This window comes from Rhinolophus sinicus, linkage group LG07, assembly GCF_036562045.2.
Source record: "Rhinolophus sinicus isolate RSC01 linkage group LG07, ASM3656204v1, whole genome shotgun sequence".
NCBI classification, from domain to species: Eukaryota; Metazoa; Chordata; class Mammalia; order Chiroptera; family Rhinolophidae; genus Rhinolophus; species Rhinolophus sinicus.
Window position 1 is genome coordinate 99,083,095 of NC_133757.1, and position 21,769 is coordinate 99,104,863.

Genomic DNA, 21,769 nt, shown 5'->3' on the forward strand with positions numbered 1-21,769 from the left:
ACACAATTTCGGTCAAATAAAAACTTTACGGTGTGTCTTCATCCACCTTATTCACCAGATCTGGCACCATGCAACTTCTGGCTCTTCCCCAAAGTCAAAATGACCATAAAAGGTAAATGTTTTGAATCGATTTAAGACATTGAGGCAGCCACGACAACGCAACTAAAGATACTCACAAAAAAGGACTTCCAGAACTGCTTCAGAAAGTGGTAAGAAGAATGAAATAAGTGTATTAGAAGCGAGGAGGAGTATTTTGAGGGGTATTAATGGAAATATGTCTTTTACTGTAATACATTTTTTTATTTAAACATTCGCCGTATTTTTTTATCGCACCTTGTATGTTCGTAAGAACTTGGGTATGTGGATATACTTTTTGAACTGTAAATTTTATGAAGTCTAAATGCATATCCAGAATTTCAGATGAAAATTTAGCATCCAAATTGAAATACACTGTAAGTATAAAGTTCACACCAGATTTTGAAGCTATAGTACAAAATAAGTGATGTAAAATGTGTTATTAATATTTTATATTGATTATATGTTAAAATGATAATTTATATATTTTGGGTTAAATAAAATATATTGCTAAAATTAACTTCACCTGTTCCTTTTACTTTTTTAATTTAGCTACTAAAAATTTTTAAATTATGTGTGTGGCATGCATTGTATTTCTATTGGACAGTGCTTTTCCGGAAATTTTATAGTTTTAGCTCTTAGTTTTATGATCCATTTTGAGTTCAAAGTCCCTTTAACCCTAATATTTTGTGATTTTTATAGACACTAAGAGTGATGAGCATAAGCTAGATTATGAGGAAAAAACTAAATTAGAAAAAAAAAACCTTGTGGATTTTATCATTAGGAAATACCACATTTTAAAAATAATAAAATATGCTAGTGTACAACTTCTCAAGGATGTGGAAATGACTACGTGGGTAGTCTGAATTGACTAATTTAATGCTCTCCCTTATCGGTCTATTCCAGGCTGTCTGCCTTAGAAGTAATCTAGCAGGGGTTAGATAGTGGTACATCAGGGAAACAATATTAAAGGAGAAGTTAGAAAAGATGACTAGAAAAAACTATAGTTACTGTTATTTATAAGATTCTTGGATTTATTTTTTCTTATCCAACTATCCTATCTATATTAAAGCTGTTGCTATTAACATAGTACACTACCATAGTTTTTCTTATTCCTAATATACTAGTGGGATGATGTCAAACAAAGCAGTTAGGACTTAGGCTGGTTTAAGTGCAAATTCAGTCTGTTAGTAACTGTGTGGTCTTGGGCCTTGACAGTCAAATTGGTGTCAGTAATATTTACTTCATTCAGTTGTTGGGAAAGACCTAATTAAGTATTGGATAGAAAATATTTGTCAATAATTCTTATTTGTGAAGATAATTTACAAATAAGAATTCCTCTCCAATCTAGGGTCTACTTTTATTTTTAAAATTCCTTTGCAAGTGTCAGCATTGATGTGTATTTTTATGAATATATATATTTTATAAATATAGCTATCACAGGGGTGTCCAAACTTTTTTCAACGTTTTTTACCAAGGGCCATAAGTGGTAAAATACACAAACAGCCGAGCCACTCACTCGAGGTGAAGTACGTATTGCCTCACCTGGTTTATTTAAGTAAACTAAATATATTTTTGGAATTTGCTGTGGGCCAATTAAAAATGGATTGCAGGCCACAGTTGGCCCGCGGGCCGCAGTTTGGACACCCCTGAGCTATTGTATTAATATGACATTTCTAAAATTAGATAATTGTCAATATCATTTGAAAATGTTATCATAAAATTGTAAAGCCTTGCTGAATCTTGTTAGAGAAGTGTTTTGCAAACGTCATGAGACTAGAAAGCATCAAGAAATTCATTAAAGGTACCAACATAATCTCAATAATTTAAAAATCTAGGAGTTACCTTTGTTTCTTTTTCCCTCCTCCTCACCCCCCACCCCCGACTATGTCTTGTTGAATCATCCTTCTCATGAGGTGGCATTCCTACTTTATTCCATTTCCATTGCCATAGCAGTAGTTTTAAGTCTTGCTCACTTTGCATAAGGACAAGTATAATATCAAAATGAAAATTATGGACCATTATCACTACTGAGCAGTTTCCTGAAAATTGACAAATATACCTAGCAAATGCTATACTAATAGTAAAATATTTATCCATTACGATCTGGTAGATACTGTTTTTGCACCATGAGACTTTTTTCGTAAGGAAAATAGCACTACAAATTTTCACAATAGTAGGAAAGGTATAATTACATAATTCTGATGTCTTATAAAAACACAGAAAAGACATCCTTGCATTCATTACTAACATTAGATATATGTTAATAGTTTGCCCTTTTGGGGTTGGGAAGAATCAGATCTCCTCGTTTTAAAGACACAACTTATATCTAAAGCTAAGGTCAACAACCTTTGCTTTTCCTCCCTCTTCAGAGGTTACTACTTTCCTCAAGTTGATGTGTGTCATACCTACGTATGCTTTTATTAGTTTAGTATATGTTAAGATATGTATATATTCAGCATTATTCGGTATTGCCAAATTATTCTCCAGAGTAGATGTACCAATTTATACTCCATCTTTACTACATTCTCTCCAGTACTTGGTTTCATCAATCTGTTCAATTTCAGCCAATTTAAGGTTTGCTCATCATTGTCCTAGTTTGCATTTCCCTGATTCTCGTGATACTGAACATCTTTTCATATCTTCACTTATTGACCATTTTTGTTTCCTCATTTTTGTTCAAGTCATTTTTTCCAAGTGGGTTATGAACTTTCCGAGCACCACATATTGGTAACGCTACTTTTATCATATATCTAACTCCTAGATATACATGTGCCTCTTCTGAACTGTTTACTCCTATTTCGTTGGTCTATTAGCTATCCAAGTGTAATATCTTACTGTTAATTCCTCTGTAATCATTGTTCTTTAATTTTCTTAGCTAATATTAGCCCTTGACTCTTCTGTATGATTCCTTTTTTTTCTTTTTTTTAGAATTTTTATAAGAGTTAATTTGAGCCAAACTGATGACATATGCCAGAGAGCAAGATCTCAAATGCACAATTCTTAAGTTCTATAAAAAGTAAATTAATGAGAACTGTTATTTTTTGGAAGTTTGTTTTTCTGTCCAGTTAACATTAAGTAACATTTTATAACTTTCTGGTAAAGATTTTACACTTTTTTTTAACTTTTATTCTATGATGCATTTAATGTTTTTGCCTTATAAATGGTATTTTAATTCTTACTACTTTTACTAATTGTTTATTGCTGGTATATGAGAACTCAGTTAATTTTGGTGCATTGGTTCTTGTTTCCAGCAACCTTGATGAACTCTTATTAATTGTGATAGAGTGTTTTCAGAATGTGTTCTAATTATATGTGGAAAATGATAGTCTTATTTCTTTATTTCTAATCATTTCATCTTTTATTTTTCTTGTTTTATCACATTATATAGCATTTCCAGTACAGTGTTGAATTTAAGCGGTCATAGTGGGTAGCCTTGTTTTGTTCTTGACTTGAAAGTTACCTGTTTCTCATGCTTCATCATTAACCATGATGTAGGATTTGGTTAGGAACCCTTTATCAGATTAAAGAAAGTACCCTTCCATTTATAGTTTGGTAAGAGTTTTTGCCTTGAATCGGTGTTGAGTTTTTTTCAAATACATTTTATGAATCTATTGAGATTTGTTTTCCCCTTGTATATTCATTTATGTGTGAATTATACTAATAAGTTTTCTAGTGTTGTACCAGGAAGCAAAACCATTACACAAAAATCAATTTGCTAAAAGTATTCTTTTTTAATGCTGTATTTGAATCAGAAGCAACCAAAGTCACTTCTTTATTCCACCCCCAGGGAGAAAAGCAAACTAAACCTCTTTTCTCTGAGCATAGACCTTCACAGTGAATATATGAGTGGGTTTATAGAGAAGGAGAAAAAGAGGGGAAAATTGATGATGCCGTTTACAACTTATTAACACTATTGCCTGTAAAAAGCAGTTCCTTTATAATGCTATGCAATTCTCCCAAACAAGATTAAAGAACTTTTGGCATTAACTCAACCCAAAGATTGTAGGTTACATTACAGATATTTTAAAGGCAGTTTCAGCAGTAAAACTACTTTACAGTGAGAGAATCCTATTACCTTTATTTTATTTTATTTTATTTTTTGAATGGAAGGGAAAACCCAACACAAGAAAATTACTGCTTATGATGATTGATTGCAGGCCAATTTAATAATTTAATCTACTTGGGACCTTTGCTTTACCTTAGCCAGCTAACTAATTTTCATTGTTCATAATTAGACTATAAATTCAATCTACATTCTTTATCAAATCAAAGGATGGTCTTTTAGAGCACATCATCTCTGTAAGGTTTGTTTGTTTGTTTGTTTGTTTTTGTTTGTTTGGCCAGCCTCTGACAATTCCTTTCTCTGTAGCATGGCACAATGTGATGGTTAAGTGTACATTCTCTGGATCTCACTGTCCTGGGTTCCAGTCCTGGCACACCCTTACAACTTTGGTACCATGTGCAATTTCATAATCTCTGTGCCCCATTTTCTTTATCCATAAAAGGGGAAAATAATTACTATCTCATAGTGTTCTTGGGAGGATTAAAGAAGTTAAATGTATAGTTCTTGCAGAGCACCTGACAATTGTCACCATATCATAATAACTATATTTTAAACAAGACTAGGGAAAAGGAGAACATATAATGTTTAGTCCATGGTTCTTTTTGCAAAAGACAGACTTCTTCCCCAAAGACAATTGATTAAAATTCAATTTGCCATGTGACCAAATTGCCAAATTGACCAAATATGCTAATTTCCCATTTTTTTAAATGAAGGTTACAGTAATTCATGTTGCTTTTGAAGATTTCTGTGAGGTTAAGTTGGCTGGTTGTCATTTTGTTTTCATACCAGCTTTTTAAAGTATTAAATTTACTGAAAGCTGAGGTCATAATGTGACTCTTCTTAGTTAAAGATATAATATTCAGAAGTGCATATTTCAAAGTTAGTAACCAGAAACCCTTAAGGGCTGTGTACCTCAATAAAAGGAGTACTGGAAAAACATTACTCACTTACTCATCAGATGAATAAGAAAGGTTATCTCTGCAAGGAGGTTGGGCCAGAGCTTTGAGAGTGTTAAAGTCTGGTTTGTATGCTCCACTATATAGTATGGATAGTTAAACTGAGAAATCAACATAAAAATTGATTTCAAGACAGTGATATTTCATGGGGACCTGCCCCAATCCATTAGAATTCCCACATACATGGCCCCACCAAAGATGGGCTCATCATTCAAAATTTTAAAACAACAGTAATGAAATTCACCATAAGTTAGAATCAGCAGACATAATCAGACTCCCAAGAGCTTCAGACAATTATACAATCTGATGGAGATCCTAAAATTAATGTTTTAAAGTGATTAAAGACATATATGAAGATATCAAACCAATGAAAAGAAGATGCTATTTCAAAAAAAGAGAGAACTTATAGAAATGAACACAGTCATTGAAAAGATTTTAGTAAATGAGTTAAATAGCAGATTTGACACCACTAAAGAAAGAAATAACAAACTGAGGAAAATATCCGGAATGTACTATACTGAGCTAAAAGGCGAAGTATGAAAGGATAATTTAGTCACGGATCCAGACTGTGAAATGAAACATTACAACATATATTTAATAGGCATTCCACTAACAGAAACTAGAAAGAACGGGAGAGGGACAATATTCAAAATGATAATTGCTGACAGTTGTTTTCAGTTGCAAAGAACGAGTTCTCATATGTTAGAAGCATACACCAAAAAAGGAAAAACACAAAAGAGCACGTCAGTCATACCTATGTACATTTTCACGTGAGATCAGAACGTTAGTGGCAAAGGGAAGATTTTAGTGGCAGCCTGTAATGGAACACCAGTTAAACTGGCAGCAAATTCCTCATCAGCAGTATATATGCCGGAAGACAGTTGAATTAATATCTTTATTGTTTGGAGGTAACTTGTGACCCTATAATTCCACCACTATCATTGTTGAGGAGTAAAGTCGAAATTAAGAAATTTCCATAGTAGTAATGTCTAAGAGGTTACCTTTTGAGCACCATTACTAAAGGGCATACGTATTTCAGGAAGAAGGGAATTAAAAGCAAAAGGAAGAAATGGGATACGAGAAGGATTGGTGAGCAAAGAAATTGGTTAAAAAATTGGTAAATAATCATTAACTGTAAAAAATAGTGTGAAATAATTCATTGACTCTACAGTACTATTAAGAGACATCTTTCTTTTATTTACATACCATTCAGAAAAAAAAATGAGACTGAGGCTTGGACCATGACATGGTGTTTTAATGGTGGTGCTGATCAGTACATGAGTCTGTTACACTGAATTCTCTTTCCTTTGACATTTCTTTTATCTAGTCCAAGGAACTTGACAATTAGCCTTCATGTGCATTTATTTGAATGTGATAGGGAATCCTTTTGTACATATCTTGGTTACAAAACATAGCAAAAGCATCATCAACTTGTGGATAGCTTCCACAGTAGAAGAAAAATCAATAATACGTAATAACTAAAACCCAGGAAATCAAGAAATAACAGTATAATCATATTATTGAGAAATACATAGGTAACTAGAAGAAAAAGTTAGAAGAATCAAAAGTAGCTGCCTCTCAGACTGGAGCTGTGAGATTTGTTATAGCTTATAAAACTATTAGATTCATTTTTAACTCTGTGTGTGTGTGTGTGTGTGTGTGTGTGTGTGTGTGATTTCATTTTTAAAAACACAGACAATTCAACAAGGGGAAAATGGTACAGCTGTATTATTTAGGAATAAATCTAGAAATAGATTTTAAGACAAAAAGCATTACGTAGTGATAAAAGTACCCATTCACCAGTAATACGTAATCTTGACCCTTATGTACCTAGCAATGTAGTCTCAAAATAAATGAAGCGAAACTTGACAGAATTACAAAGAGAAATAGACAAGTTTTTCTTTCTTGAGACTCAAATAGATAAGGATATAGGAGATTTAAATAAGATTTAAATCAGCCCTATATACAATAATTAGATTATATATTTCCCATTTTCATGAACATTAGATCATTTGTAGAAAATCAACTATTTATAGTGTACTGGGTCACAAAGCAAGTTTCAATAAATATCCAAAACTTAATGTACAAATTCTATTCTCTGACTACAATAAAATTAGAAATTAAGAACCAAAAGATAACCATTACTACCTATATATTTGGATTTTAAACCAAACACAAACACACTCACCAAAAAAAACCACATTCATACTTCTAAATAGTTTGTGGTTTATAGAAGAAATTACAATGAAAATTACACAGTATTTAGAAATGGGTAAATTGGAAATACAATATAAATTTGTAAAATGCATCCAGAGCATTACTCAGAGGTCTGTGCATAGCCTGAATGCATATTTTAATCAGCTATATATCCAACTGCAGAAATTTAAAATATATACCAAATAAAACTCAAAACAGTAAGACAGCAAAAATTAAATAAAAATTGAAAAGTGAAGATAGGCATTTATGTTAATGATAATTGAAGAGTTGGTTATGAACTTAATAAAACATTTTAATCTGTAAAGGAAGAAAAAAATAAAGTTAATAGAAGAGAAAGCAGTGCATTGCTCCTAGCTGAGAGAAATGTTGTTATATAGTAAAAATGGCAGCATTCTATAAATTAATATATAGATTAAATGTAGCCTCCACTTACATCCTCGGAAAAGTAGTTTTTTAGAATTGAAGTCTAGTCACTCTAACTTGCAAAATATTATAAGATAAACTTTATAGCATTGGTAATAAAAATGGAAAATAAAGATGAGTGGCAAAATAGACTCTTCTGAAATATATTCATACTATTACAGGACTTGGGGGTATTACAAACCAAGAATAACTTAAAGATGAATGGAGTCACCTTTAATGAATTTTCCTAGGACAGTTAGGAGAATAGACTCATGTTTTTATCCTAGTTCTGGGTAAGTGATCAAATTTAGGACTATTTATGAAAACAGTATTTTCAGAGATCAGATAGGTTTGTCAACATAACAGCTATTCCGAAGAAGTGTTTTAATGCCAAAAGGAAGGCAGCAAAGATAAAGGCAGAATATAGATAGTTCAACCTGAGCAGTGGAAGTTTATTATACTAATTTTGCTTGCTTGCATGTTTGAAATTTTCCATAATAAAAGTTTTCTAATGAAACTAATAGAATTGGAAAGATATACTAAATATAACTGATAAAAAATTTTACCCAAAGATCATGAACAATGTTTATATACGAGTGCGTTAAACTGATTAAGTTGTGAAAGCAGATTCTGTTCATTCAGTTGGAAAAAAAGATCAACAGGCGCACAAGGAAATAGATAGTAAGTCATCACACAGAAAAACTTGCAGCTTTGTTATTTTGTAGAAATAAAATTAACATGAAAGCATTGCTATATTCTAATTTATTAAGCTAGAAAAAATTAAAAACCGTAAAACCTTAATGTTGGCTAGAGTATTCACTGTGTACTCGGTAATGATTGTATCTTCCCAGAGGGCAAACTATTAGCAATAGACAGTACTTGTAAAATTGTTCATTTGCTTTACCTAGTCTTGTGGGATACACAAATGTCTAAGACATTGTGAATACCACTTCACTAGAACAGAATTGCTTCTCTAAAATGCTGTAAATTATTTGCCCCAAATCTAGGCGGCCTCTTCAACCCCTTAATGTAATGATTCTGTAACTATAGCAACTAACAGTGAGCACTTACTCTGTGTCAGGTGCTGTATCCATTCATTTAGTCCTCACAACTTTAGGAGGGTGGTAGCTTCTGTCATTACATCTTACAGATGAGGACACTGAGTCTTTGGGTAGTTAAGTAACTTTCCCCAAATCATATTAATAACGTGCGCAACCAGGGTTTGAGCCCAGGCAGTCTGACTTCAGACCCCCTGCTTTAAATCATTTCTCTAAACTGCCTTTCAAAATTAAAGCCAATTTATCATGTAGTAGACTTTACTGTTCAGGGCCATTGAACTGCAGTTAGCTGCTACTAACATCACACCTGCTTTTTGGTGTAGATTCTCAATGATTTTGACCATAATGCTGATGGGAATAAGCAGTGAAACAGATCTTCTGATACATTACTAATGACATTGTAAATAGGTACAGCCTTTTTTGGAAAGCGTTTTGGCAGCGCATTTCAAAAGTCATAAAATGCTCATATTTTTTGACCTAGTTAATGCCACTTCTCGGAATCCTCTAAAGAAATAGACCAATATGGAAAAAAACGTTAAGCACAAAAATAGTCACCACAGCCATGTTCATAATAGAACGACTGGAAACAACCTTAAATGTTCAACAGAGAGGGAATGATTAAACAAGTGATGGTATATTTACTTAGGCAGCCAACAAAAAGGAAGTATGATGCAACACTGACAAAGAAAATGCAGTCATCATGTGTTTTAAAAGCATCGTGCAGGGCATTATATGTAGTAAAATTACAGCTTATACAAATATGAAAAAAGACGGAATAGAAAAAATGATTGTGGGCAATATTTTATGAACTTATGTAAAGTATGGTTACTCAAATCATGCTTCCTGAACTTTTTTCGGACAATTATAATACAATTTTAAGTAATTTGTACTGCTTTCGTTAGTAGTAACTTTGTACCCTTTCAGACCATGAGCTGTGAATTATGGTATGGAAAATATAATCACCAGCCATAAACTTGGAGTAGAGAAGCTTGCAAAATGCCTATAATTTATTGGCTCTTGGGCCTATCATTTTTGGAACGCACAGTTTTAAAAAATTGTCAGTCCCTATCATGTCCTCTGGAGAAAAGCAAGAAATTTATCCAGCGACAAAAACCAACAGAGCAACAAATACCTGAAAAGACTTAGCCTGAGCTACTGTGGCCATGTAGGGCCAAGCACTGATGTCGCGTTACCCTGATTTGTGCTGGACTTGTACTTAAATCAGATAGAAAGAATGTACTTGTCAGAGGATTAAGAACATCGGCCCCTCCATTTTCTTGGCTTTGCTGTTCAAAGGAGTCTTCTACAGGATGACTTTAAAAGTCGGGGGAAAGGTCTGTTCTCCTCTTGTTTCTTTTCTTCCGAGCAGCAATCAAATTAAGCAAGGTGACACAGGGTACATCCCATATAAATAATGTCCAGTGTGGCCTATCGGTCATCCCCACTACACTGAGGAGGACATGAGAAATGTCTGAGGTCAGCGTATTGTCTTGCCTCATCACTCTCCTTTGAAGACTCCACTGTGGCTTGTGCGCCTCTGACTTCTGAGGTCGGTTGCCACAGACGAGAGACTCTGGATGGGTTGGGAGTACACGTCCCTCGCTCCTGCTTAGTATCTGCACCTCAGGGAAGACCCTTGTCCTTGGCTGTCATTTTTTGGACAAAGAGCCATAACCCCTTATGAATGCTTATTTGTTAACCCTTCCCAACCATTTCTGCTTTGAGGAAAATCATTTGTGTTATTTACAGGAGGAGAAAACCAAACCTATAGCACAGTTTGAGGGTCCAGCTTAGAATTTAATGGACTTCCACAGCTGTAGGTTGTACTTAAGTGCAGTAAGATAGTAGGGATTTGGAAGTGTCACGTGAGAGTGGTGTGGGTAACTATAGCCCGGAAACCTATTTGGAATAATTACAGCCCCTCCAAAGCTGTGCTTGCTTGAGATATAACTTGGTACCCTACAAAAAACAGGGGGTGATCTGAGACTTTTGAGTGTTTCAAATTGCGAGGGGAAGTGATATTCAGAGCTGTAAAAGGAAGGAAGCCACATAGAAAGTTACCTGGATTTACACACTGTTCTTACAAGGGATGATCAGTTTTACTTAATTTACTGTATTTTTTAGGCTTTTTCTATAACTGATTATTGATAAAAATGACTTAATTTTTTTCAGTATTGCCTGTCGGGGCACCCAACCTTACCATGCAATGTGCTCAAATTCAAGTCAACCACCATTATGTTGGACTGTGGACTGGACATGACTTCCACCCTCAATTTCCTTCCTTTGCCACTTGTTCAAAGGTATGTGCTGATGCATCTGAGACAAAATGAGCTTGAGTTTGCAGAAAAATGGTACCCATTAACATAACAGTCACCAGTACCTTGTGTGTTGTCCTCAGTTTACTTTGTTCCTTTCAAAATGTTCTTCATCAAAATAATTTCCTTTGGCTGGGTTGATGGAAAGTGTTGTATTGATTTATTGATTGACTTCTTTATTATAACTCTGAGCTTCTGTAAAATGTTCCTGCAACTACTCAGTGCAAGTGAGGTCATGTACATTTCATCGTTCTTGCTAATTCATATAAGAGCTGATAAATGGTCAACCGATGAGCCCAAGAATTGGATTTTAGACTCTTTGAAGTGCCTTTGCAGGGACTTGACAAAATAAAGTCTGACATTTCTTTTTGATAGGTATCTATGCATTATTTTTATGCTAGTCAGCTGCAGGTATCATAGAATTGTATATGAAGCCAACGTCCATGTCTTAAAGCAGACAGATTACCCCAGGCCTACAGTCAGGTACGTTTACTCTTCTAAGACCTCGTCCCGGAAGCTTGATGTTACTTAGATGCAGCCATTTATAACAGATGTGGTAACTTTTAGAAGCAGATATACTCCCAGTAACAAACAGTGATACCACATACAAGACAGGAAACAGAAGAGCTACCTAATGCAGATTTAAGAGCCTAAAAGCATAGCAAGCTAGGTAAACCATCTAATGTATCTCATTCATTCCTGAAGACATCACTGTGGGCAATGATTATTCATAATGATAACCCTGTGAATCATGTAGAAAAAGTGTAATTAAAAATCCACCATTGATTTTTAAAAAATTATTATTCTTATTTTTAATCTGAGTTCAGGGCTACAATACGATGATGGTGGCAAGGTCAGAGATAATTCCAGCTTCCATTTTATGCAAAGCTGAACAAGTTCAGTTATAATCACACTCAGCACTGAATCTGCACTGTGCTGGACCAGGGGATACAGACACGAACAAAACTTTTTTCATGGAGCTTTTAGTCTGTCAGGGGAGAAAGAATTACACAGTTGAAGATTTCATTATAGTTGTGTCAAGGAAACAACTATATCCTTTGATAATTACTAAGAAAAATAAAATACAATGTGCTTACTGTGAGGGCTTCCACCAGGGCGCCTAAATGCTCTGTGGGGTTAGGAATTCTCTAGGTGTTCAAAACCAAATTGGACAGACCGTCCTGGCTACATGTTTTCCTTTTCCTGTTCATTCTTGTCATTACCTCGTTCTTGTATTCTCAGAGCCCTGGCTCAGCTTTAGAATCCACTTCCACTCTCTCTTCCCTTGTCATTGGTTTTCTCTCAGAGGGAGGTTATACTAGTGGGATGATTGGCAGCTATGTAATTCCTTTCAAAAAATATCTTCCTTTGCTCAGTTAAGAAACCTGGGAGATATACTTAGCTAAAATAGTATCCCCAGTTTCTCCCTAGCCCCTTCATCCTGCTTTATTTTTCTTCATAGTGCTTATCATTGCATTATATATACATATTTGGTTTACATATTATCTTTCTTCTGTGCTAAAAGTTAAGTTTTATAAGGGCAGGAATTTTGTTCTCGACTGTATCCTCTATGCCTAAAACATTTCTTGGCATGTCGTAGCTGCTCAGTAAACATTTGTCATGTGAATGAATCCCTTTATCTTCCCTGGATTCCAACCCTTCTCGCCTTCTCGGAGTTATCTCGCAATTAATTGTAATCTTTCCTTTGTCTTGAACCTTTCCTTAACTCAGTCCTTCCCATTTAATTATGCTCAGTTCTAACTTAAAATTTAAAAAAAAAAAAAAAAAAATTTCACCGTCTCTCTACTCTACTTTTCCCTTCAGCATTCCTAACTCCTCTCCAGTCTGCTTTGCCCACATCACCCATCAGAACAGCTCTCACTGAGGTCACAAACGGTACAGGTGTCTTCATCCTGCTTGGCCTTTCAGCAGCCCTCTCCCCCCCAGGAGAATGCATCCCTGGTTTTCTTCTTGCTTCTCTGACTCTTCCTCTTCTCTCTACTTTGGAGATTCATCTTTCTATGACATCTTTCTCACATATCAGAATTCTCCAATATCCAGTGCTTGGACATCAGAGTCTCCACCAAGGAAGTTTAATAAACTCTCAGGGCTTCGACAACCATCCAAATAATAACTTACATATGTGTATCTTTAATTAATAATTCTCCTCTGAGTACCAGATTCCTATGTCAAAAATGCCTACTCAGTTTCTCTCCTTGGATGTGCCTTTGAAGACACTTTAAAACTCAACATGTGCCAAACTGAGCTCATGGTTAGACGTGCTCCAGAAGAGGAGGGCAGACCCTCCCAACCTGTTACAGTATCCTATCTTTGCAAATGGTATCCTGTTATATAAACCAGAAAACTGGGAGTTCACTTACATACGCCCCTCTTATCGCTCCCCATATCCAGTCTTTTATTAACCCTTGTCATTTTTACCTTCTAAATAGCTCTAGAATGCAGTCACTTCAGTGCTGCCATTATCTTTTACAGGCATTATTGCTAAAGCCCCCTAACCAGTTTCTTCAATTCTGATCTTGCCCCTGTCTGAATCCAGAGTCATTTTCTTGTGTAACTTTTTATTTTGAAATCACTTCAGATTTGCAGAAAAGTTGCAAGAATAAGTACAACTCCCAATTACCCTTACCAATTGTTAACATTTTATCACATTTGTTTTGTCATTTTCTCTTTATATGTATGCATATAATTTTTTCTGAAAGATACAGACATGATGCTGCTTTATCACCTACATACTTGAATGCCTTTTTTCTAAGGACATTCTCTACAGAACCACAGTACAATAATCAAAATCAGGAAATGTACCTTGATACTGTGCAAGTATCTAAGCTGTGTATACCTTATTCATATTTCCCAAGTTAACACCAGTTCATATTTCACTATAATGCTTTTTATAGCAAAAAAAGAAAAATAGCAATACTGGTCCAGGGTCCAATCCAGGTCACATGTTGCATTTAGTTGTCATGTCTTGAGCCTCCTTTAATCTGGAAGAGTTTCACTGTCGGTCTTTTATGACCTTGTCATTTTTAGGAGTACAGGACAATTATTTTATATAGCATCTTTCAATTTGGATGTGTCTGATGTTTCCTCTTGATTAGATTGGGACTATTTTTTGGTAGGAATACCAAACAAATGATGGTATCTGTTCTCAGAAGGCACATGATGTCAATTTTGTTCAGAACCATCTTTTAGAAATAAAAATCTGCTCTTGCCTCTCACCTGGTTTTTCATTGCCCTTAAGATAAATACCAACTTCATCTTGGTATATTAGGGTTTATGTCTGTCCCTCTAGTATCTTGCTCTTTGTTTCTTTTCAGTTTCAAAGGTATCTTTATCTCCTGCCTGAGACAGTCGCTCGGTTGTTCCGTCAGCCATGATGGCTCTTCCGTCGGCCATGATGGCTCTTCCGTCGGCCATGATGGCTCTTCCGTCGGCCATGGTGGCTCTTCCGTCGGCCATGATGCCTCTTCCGTCGGCCATGATGGCTCTTCCGTCGGCCATGATGGCTCTTCCGTCGGCCATGATGGCTCTTCCGTCGGCCATGATGGCTCTTCCCCGCCCACCCCACCCTCCTTTAGCCTACTTAGCAGGAGCGCATCACTCAGATTCTTCATGATGCCGGTTTCTGTATAGGAAAGACACAGAGATGGCAGTCTAGTTGGATGGGGGTGAGGGGGAACATATGGGACTCTTGACATTTCATTTGAATAACCTTTTCTGTAAGATGCCCATGCAAAGGCTGGTGGGAATGAGGGGAGGAAAGCACTGGATCTCGTAGCTGCCTTCTTTCTCAGTTCCCTCCAGACCCTCTCCTTGACCCAGCTTGCCCTTGACTCTACTACTGTCCAGATCTCAGCTCACTCCTCATAGACCCAGGCACGTCCCTCATGAGGGAATGCTGTGGTGCTTTGTGCTACACTGCTGCATCGTTTTTCACAGCCTGTTCTCCACTTTGGTGGTATTTGAGATGTCTGTCTTCCCTACCTCCTCAGGAGGACAGGTATGTTTTGCTCATAGTCGTATCACCAATACTTGAGTGCTTGATATATAAATAAACATTCATTAACGAATGAGTGAAATGTAGCACCTCATTCTCCTGCAACACTACGCCAAATGATGGGGCGGTTCCATTTCCTTTTTCTTGACAGACTTCCTCCATCGTTACCTCATAACTCCTATTCCCTGCTCTCCCACACCCCTACACACTGTCAGTGCCCTTTCTGTGTGAACGCATGACACCTGCTTACCCCTGCATAGCTTTTATTTTATTCTATTGTAATTGCCTTTACTGCCTCCCTAGAGTAAACAAACTCAAGGATTATTTTATTTACTGTCACTCCCCCGCACTTTGCATACTTTGCTCAGAGTAAGTTTTATAAATATTTTTAAAACATGCCTCTTTCATTATTACTTTCTGATTATAAAAGTAATAATACATTTCAAAATATAAAATTGGAAAAACGAAAAGTGTAAAGGGAAAATGAATTGCATATCATCTTTGTTCTACCTTGTACTGTTTTTCTAGGCAATAGATTACTTTTAAATGCCTTCGGTTATTTATTTATTTATGGGAATATTTTACCTATTTGAAAAAGAACAGGTCTTATATACATGTTTTTCTTGACTATAACATTTTTACTGGCATCCTTTTTTTCCTATAGAAATTATTGTTAAATAGTGGATACAACAATGTGTTCATCTATAATCATAATTTTTCAAATAGCTTCACCTCCCAGGGCCGCCCCATGGCTCAGTTGGTTAGAGTGGGAGCTCTGAACAACAGGGTTGCGGGTTCGATTCCCACATGGACCAGTGAGCTGCGCCCTCCACAACTAGATTGAAGGACAACTACTTGGAGCCGATGGGCCCTGGAGAAACACACTGTCCCCCAATATTCCCCAATTAAAAAAAATGTTTTGCTTTTAAATATCTTCACCTCCCATATTTTATTAAAGTAGGTTGCTGTGGAGGGACTTCTGTATTTCCCTTTTTAAAAAATTTACACAGTCAAATTTTGTAATCATTAAAAGCAAAGTAATAAGTCCCTTTCCCTTTCATAGCTTAACATTTGCTAATTCTTTGTGGTTTAGTCATTAACTCCTTGGAACTCAGTAACCAAATACTTTTCATCTCTGTAGTCAGCATCCTGAGCCATTTGGTGACACATTTCTGTGGCCCTTCATCTTTGGCACTATTGTTATAACATGGCCATGCTCTCTGAGCATTCTGTCTCATCTACAAGCAGTTTCTCAAATCCAGAATAACCACAGGTATTTTTTAGAAGGCTACAGTATAAGAAATGTTGACCAAGAGTAAAACCACAATACCTGAAATCTTTACTTTTTAAAAAATTAGTTATTTTCTGTTAAGCAGTGTGCCATTTCTGATCATTTGTTGAGGACAGCTAACTGAGTCAGTCATCTCTAATTGGGGAACGGAGAGAATGCATGAACTTTGATCCAGTTCTCCTTGTAAAGGGAAGGGATATTTACAGCTTTCTTTTAGAGAGTTAGCATGCATGAAATGAGAACGGTGTTCACATTGTCTTGTCATTGCCCTTTTATTAGAATACTTGGTTTTTTAATCTGGTCTGATAGTAAATAAATTTTTCAAGAAGCAAGAAGTCTATAAGTGAAGACATTTATATGACTGTGAAATGAGATGGGAATTAAACAGCTAATCATAATAGAATACCTCTCTGAGAGGTTACAGCAGAAAACTCCCAGAGGTTTTTTTTTTTTTTTAAGTGTATCAGTTATAATTTATACCAACCAAATTTGATTCTCCTGGTAATGGTTTTCATTCTCAAATATGAAATCCAAAATTCTACTTTTTGATTAGTAAAAGCAAAATGTAAACAGTGCATCTACAGAAAGGGTATATGGTACTTCATTGTATTATAGTCTTACAACTTTTCTGTAAGTTTGGAATTCCCCGAACATTTTCACTTTTTTTTTTTTTTTTAAGTTAGAGGCATGTATATTCAGGATTTTAACCTTTCCTAGAAGATTGACCAATATTCACATATTTATGTTTCTATTATGTTTGACTTTCACACCTACCACCTGGTTACAAAATCACAATTTGATAAAATTATTTTGGCGAGAGGATAAGGAACTATGCATTAATTTCATTTCTGATTATAAAGTCTGTTAGTCCCCCACCCTTACTTTGCTCTTAATTTTTACTTCACCGACTAATTTTGTGGTGAAGTGCTAAAATCTTTTTGCTATCCAGCTTGTACTGCTGTGTGTGTTTTCTTTAGGTATCACCTTGATCATTAAGTTTTTCTTTTTGCAGCATTATTTTTCTAGATTATTTGCGGTTCAGCCAGCAACATAATTCTTCTGGTCAACTAATATCACACAGTTAAATCCTGAAGTTACCAGAAGTGAATGATTTCTGCATCCAGATTTTTTTTAATGTAACATATACATGAAAATAGCCTCACCTTCTAGAAATTATTCACTTAGATATAGTGTCATTTTATGCGTATAGCACTTAGGAAAACTAGCTTCATTTTCCAGAACTGGAAACTCAAGCCACAGGTGACAAGGGACTAATCCACTTACAAGCAGTGAATCCAGAATGTGGATTTGACTAGAATTCAGGTATGTTATTTGCGGTGAATCCTGGCTGGCAGGCGGCTTTGTGTTCTTGTCAGAGCGCCTGACCTCTCTGAGTCTGTTTTCTCATCCACACGTGATGATCCCGTTTGGCCTTCCCCTCGGGCTTGTCAAACACAAGGAAAGTGAAGTCAGGGGGCAGTGATTGGAAAACTACAAAATGCTCTAACGTCTCATCTTTCTTTGTTCTTTATTACTCTGCACAGTGTTCTTTTAATTTTCACAATTTAATGTTAAATTATTTTTTTAATGTTTTGTTGCTGTATAATTCTTAGGCTTGATACAACATGGTTATTTTTCATCTTTTTTATTAGTATTTTGAATGATCACTGCTGCCAATAATTGTAAGCTGTTTTTAACTTTATGGAGACAGTACAGTCACCTTGAAATCACTGAGGATTATAATCTATTTAGGATAACTTAATCTTTTTTTTTTTTTTTACAGTCCCAGGCTGTCTAATCTTCCTGGCTGGTCCCTAAAGGATGGAAATGTTTTCCTGGACAAGGTAATGATTAACTGAAGCGTGTCTACACCCAGTGGAAAACCCTTTTGTCATACTGGAGCCACCCAATAGTAATGTGACTGATTGGCTCATGTTTTACCCCCATGTGTTGTTCTCCTTGGAAAATCCCAAGATCCGTGTAGGGTCTTTAGTGCTTGGTGATTATTGGTTTTAAGAGCCTTTTAGGAAATCTCTGTTTAGATTCAGGTCCAATTTTCTCATATGAAAAAATAAAAAAACTAAGAACTGATGCTGCAAATACATTTTATCATCACAAAGAAAAAACTATTATTTTTATAATTGCAATGAGAGTTTCAAAGGTGGTGCTGATGAGAGCATTCCACTGACTGACTGGAAGTAGTAAACTTTTTAAAAAAAACACAACTTTAAAATCCTCGAGTGTGAGTTTTAAACTGCTTCTGTCTGGTGTCAGATCGGGGTAGGGCCTTGTAAAAAGTTTGGGTCTTATTTGGGTGATCAGAGGCCACAGAAGGTTACAGGAGAGCTGTGTCATCATCTGACAGGATCACTTTGGCTGCCGTGTGAAGAACAGACTGAAGAGCTAGGGATTTGCCTTCCCAGGCAGTGTGTTCTTGAAGGTGTGGGAGGGAAACCTGTTCTTGGGTAAATTGGAGGTAGAAGGCCTTCCAGACTATGATCCAGCTTTTCCTGGTGGCCTAGAATGAACAATCTTATAGGTTGTGGGGAGAAAAGAACATAGTTCTAGGAATCCTGGATTTGGGGTCCTATTACGACTTTATTCACTGACTAACATGTCTTAAAGTAAATTATTTAAATTATTTTTTTTTCTAGGCTGTTACATATTTGACAGTTGATTATCTTCATGGTAATCCTTTCTCAGATCCACAGGTAACTTATAAATGAGAGACCAAAGGTACAAAAAAATGTTAAAACTATAATCTAGTCAAATTTTATACTAAAAAAAAAAAAAAAGATAAAATGTATAAAGCTCATCCATGCCATTCTCAGTCTTCTAAATCATTCTTCCTCTCCCAACTTTCACAGTTGAAAGACTAAGTTTAAAAATCCTTAAAATGATTCCTCTGAGTAAGGCATTTCCTTCTTGTAATAGATGTAGTTAAATAAAGAGGTGTTCTTTTTACTAGAATTAGTTCCTATAAACTGCACCCCAACCTCAAGTGCAAGCCAAATGCATAATTTGAAACGAGATTTCCCTCATAGTTAAACGGTAAAATTAGGTGACATTCAGGAGCCTGTGCACCTGATTTCAGCCTAATTCTCCTGCTGGCTGTAAATCATTGTTCCTGAGAAAGGTTCAGAAGCATCCCATTACCAGAGCATTGTGAGCGAAATGACTTGCATGTGTATGTGGGAGCATTTTATTAGGAGGGAGCGGTGAATAAAATACAGTGACATTGTCAGTGCAGGAATGCAAGTCATTCCTTCCAGGCGAGGAAGGATGAGAGCTTCAGAGGAGGCTTTGTCATCTGAGGTAGGCGTGCCCTGGTAGGGAGTATTATGGGGAAGAACATTACATAGCCAATTTGAGATCAGGCAGAGTTTGAAATTTCCCATGATTTGTCTTTAATCATTTTTAACCTCATCCTAAGGGAGTTGGGAGTCTTCTCCCATTAAGCATAATTGCTCATTTGTTTTTAGTTGGCAGGTACATTGTAATTAAGAACTGTTTTCAGTCTCTTTTTGGCTCAGCCTTTTCACTGGTTAAATGGTACTATATAAGGAGAGGAAGCAGAGTATACTGTGGAAGGCAAGGTGAGGAAATATTTTTTCCATCAAGGTTCTGATAAGAGACGTGTAAAATTCAAAAGGAAAATAACATATAGTTAATACCCTATTTTCAAATAAAGATTGAGAGTAAAATCATTCAGACTCAAATATAAATATAGATACATGTATATATGAATATATAGAAATACATGTTCAGTGACTAATGAAAACACAGTAGAACAAAATTCTAACAGTATTTTTTCTTTGTGGAAGGAGCAAACTGTCAACCAAAGTCTATTTTACCAGTTTTATTATAAAGTCATAGATAGCTTTAACCTTGATGAAACAAAAAATTCTCCATAGATTTCAGTTTAAAGTGTCGGTGAGGGAGGACAGCAACTCTAATAGCCTTCTGGGGACATTGTAGCAGACTCTGTTGGTGGCCCGCTGGTGTTTGTTCAGTGTGCTCTGTCATCAGAGTCCAGCTGCCAACCCTGTGTAGCTTTGCTGGAGAGTTTTTCTTGAGGCTGCACAAAAAGCAGGAGTTGCTGTATAATTATCCCAGATTCCTTGTCCCTGGGTAGGATAACTTCAAGGTGTATGTTTTACACCCCAGAGTTTCCTCATGGGTATAAGGCCCACTTACCCACAGTGGTATGTGGCTCAATAACACATCCATTATCAGCCAGTTCTTTTCCCTTTATCACTTGCCCATCCTCCTGCTGTTTTTCAGCTCCTCCCATATGAGCTTGCGTTCTCTCAGGGTCTCTTTGTAAGGGAATCCAAAATAACACAAGCATATTAAATATGGTAGGTCATGGGCAGAGTGGGGAGTTGTACTATATTCTCTTTCTTTATAAGTATATACCTTTTTTCTTTGGAATGAATACGTGTGAGTTGTAATTCCAAATAAATTGTATTCTCTGCAAGGACAAAGATTACATTCATGGAGGTGATGGTGATGGTGGTGGTGGTGGTTTCATCCCTACCCTCTACCCTTCATCTCCCTCTCTACTTGCTCCTTGCCCTTCAACCCTTGGTAGGAGGAGAAAGAGGCTCTAAGGCCAGGATTCCTAACCTGACTGTGTAACAAAATCAGTGAAGGTGCTTGTTAGAAAGTTTCCATGACCTCGTCCCCATAGTTTCTGATTCCTTAGTTCTTAGATAGGGCCCAGGAATCCTGACATACATCACTGTTCCCAAGTTATTTTGATGATGCTGGTATGGTCTACATAACTATTATTTGGGAAGTACTGGCTCATGAGTTATGGAAGCAGCATGTGTCTACACAGGGCTTCCTCAAAGAGGCATCAGAAATATGCATTCAAGTCCTGGGTCAGCCACAAACCAGCATTTTTTATGAGTAAAACTCCTACCCTCCCTGAGCCTAAACAGTGAACAGTTGACCTAAATAACCTAGCTTCTCTCCAACTCTAGCAGTCTGTGATTCCTCACAACCAGTTTGTTTGGGGGATGAAATTTCTTTGTTGCTGTATCTATTGGATATCTCTTCCTAGAATTTTTCCTTTTCATTTATTTTAGGAGCTAAAGGAGTGCTCTGGTCATGTATTTGTGGATTCTGTGCCTGAATTCTGCTTACCAGAGGTAAGTTAAAGTGAATCTTCTTGTAGAAGCAAAGCCTATCTTAACCATCTTTCAAAACAAAAGTCAAGAAATAAATTTAAGGGGTTTAGCTTCCTATTTTCAAATTGCAATAAATCTGTTATTCCAGGCACTTTGTCATACAGCTAAAATATGATCATTTAGGAGCTCTTTCTATTGTTTGTTAGTCATTGTCTCTTCCTCCTATTCCTAATTCTTTC

At 36.0% G+C, this 21,769-nt stretch overlaps 1 protein-coding gene across 1 annotated transcript in view; it reads left to right on the plus strand.

Annotated features, from left to right (window-relative positions):
* Positions 1–21,769, plus strand: part of INTS9 (integrator complex subunit 9) — an 86,601-nt gene that overhangs the window by 17,390 nt on the left and 47,442 nt on the right. The window contains exons 2-4 of the mRNA XM_019733114.2: positions 10,947–11,074; positions 18,179–18,239; positions 21,489–21,551. Of these exons, the coding sequence (XP_019588673.1) occupies positions 10,947–11,074; positions 18,179–18,239; positions 21,489–21,551 (252 nt within the window). The remainder of the gene's footprint in view (positions 1–10,946; positions 11,075–18,178; positions 18,240–21,488; positions 21,552–21,769) is intronic.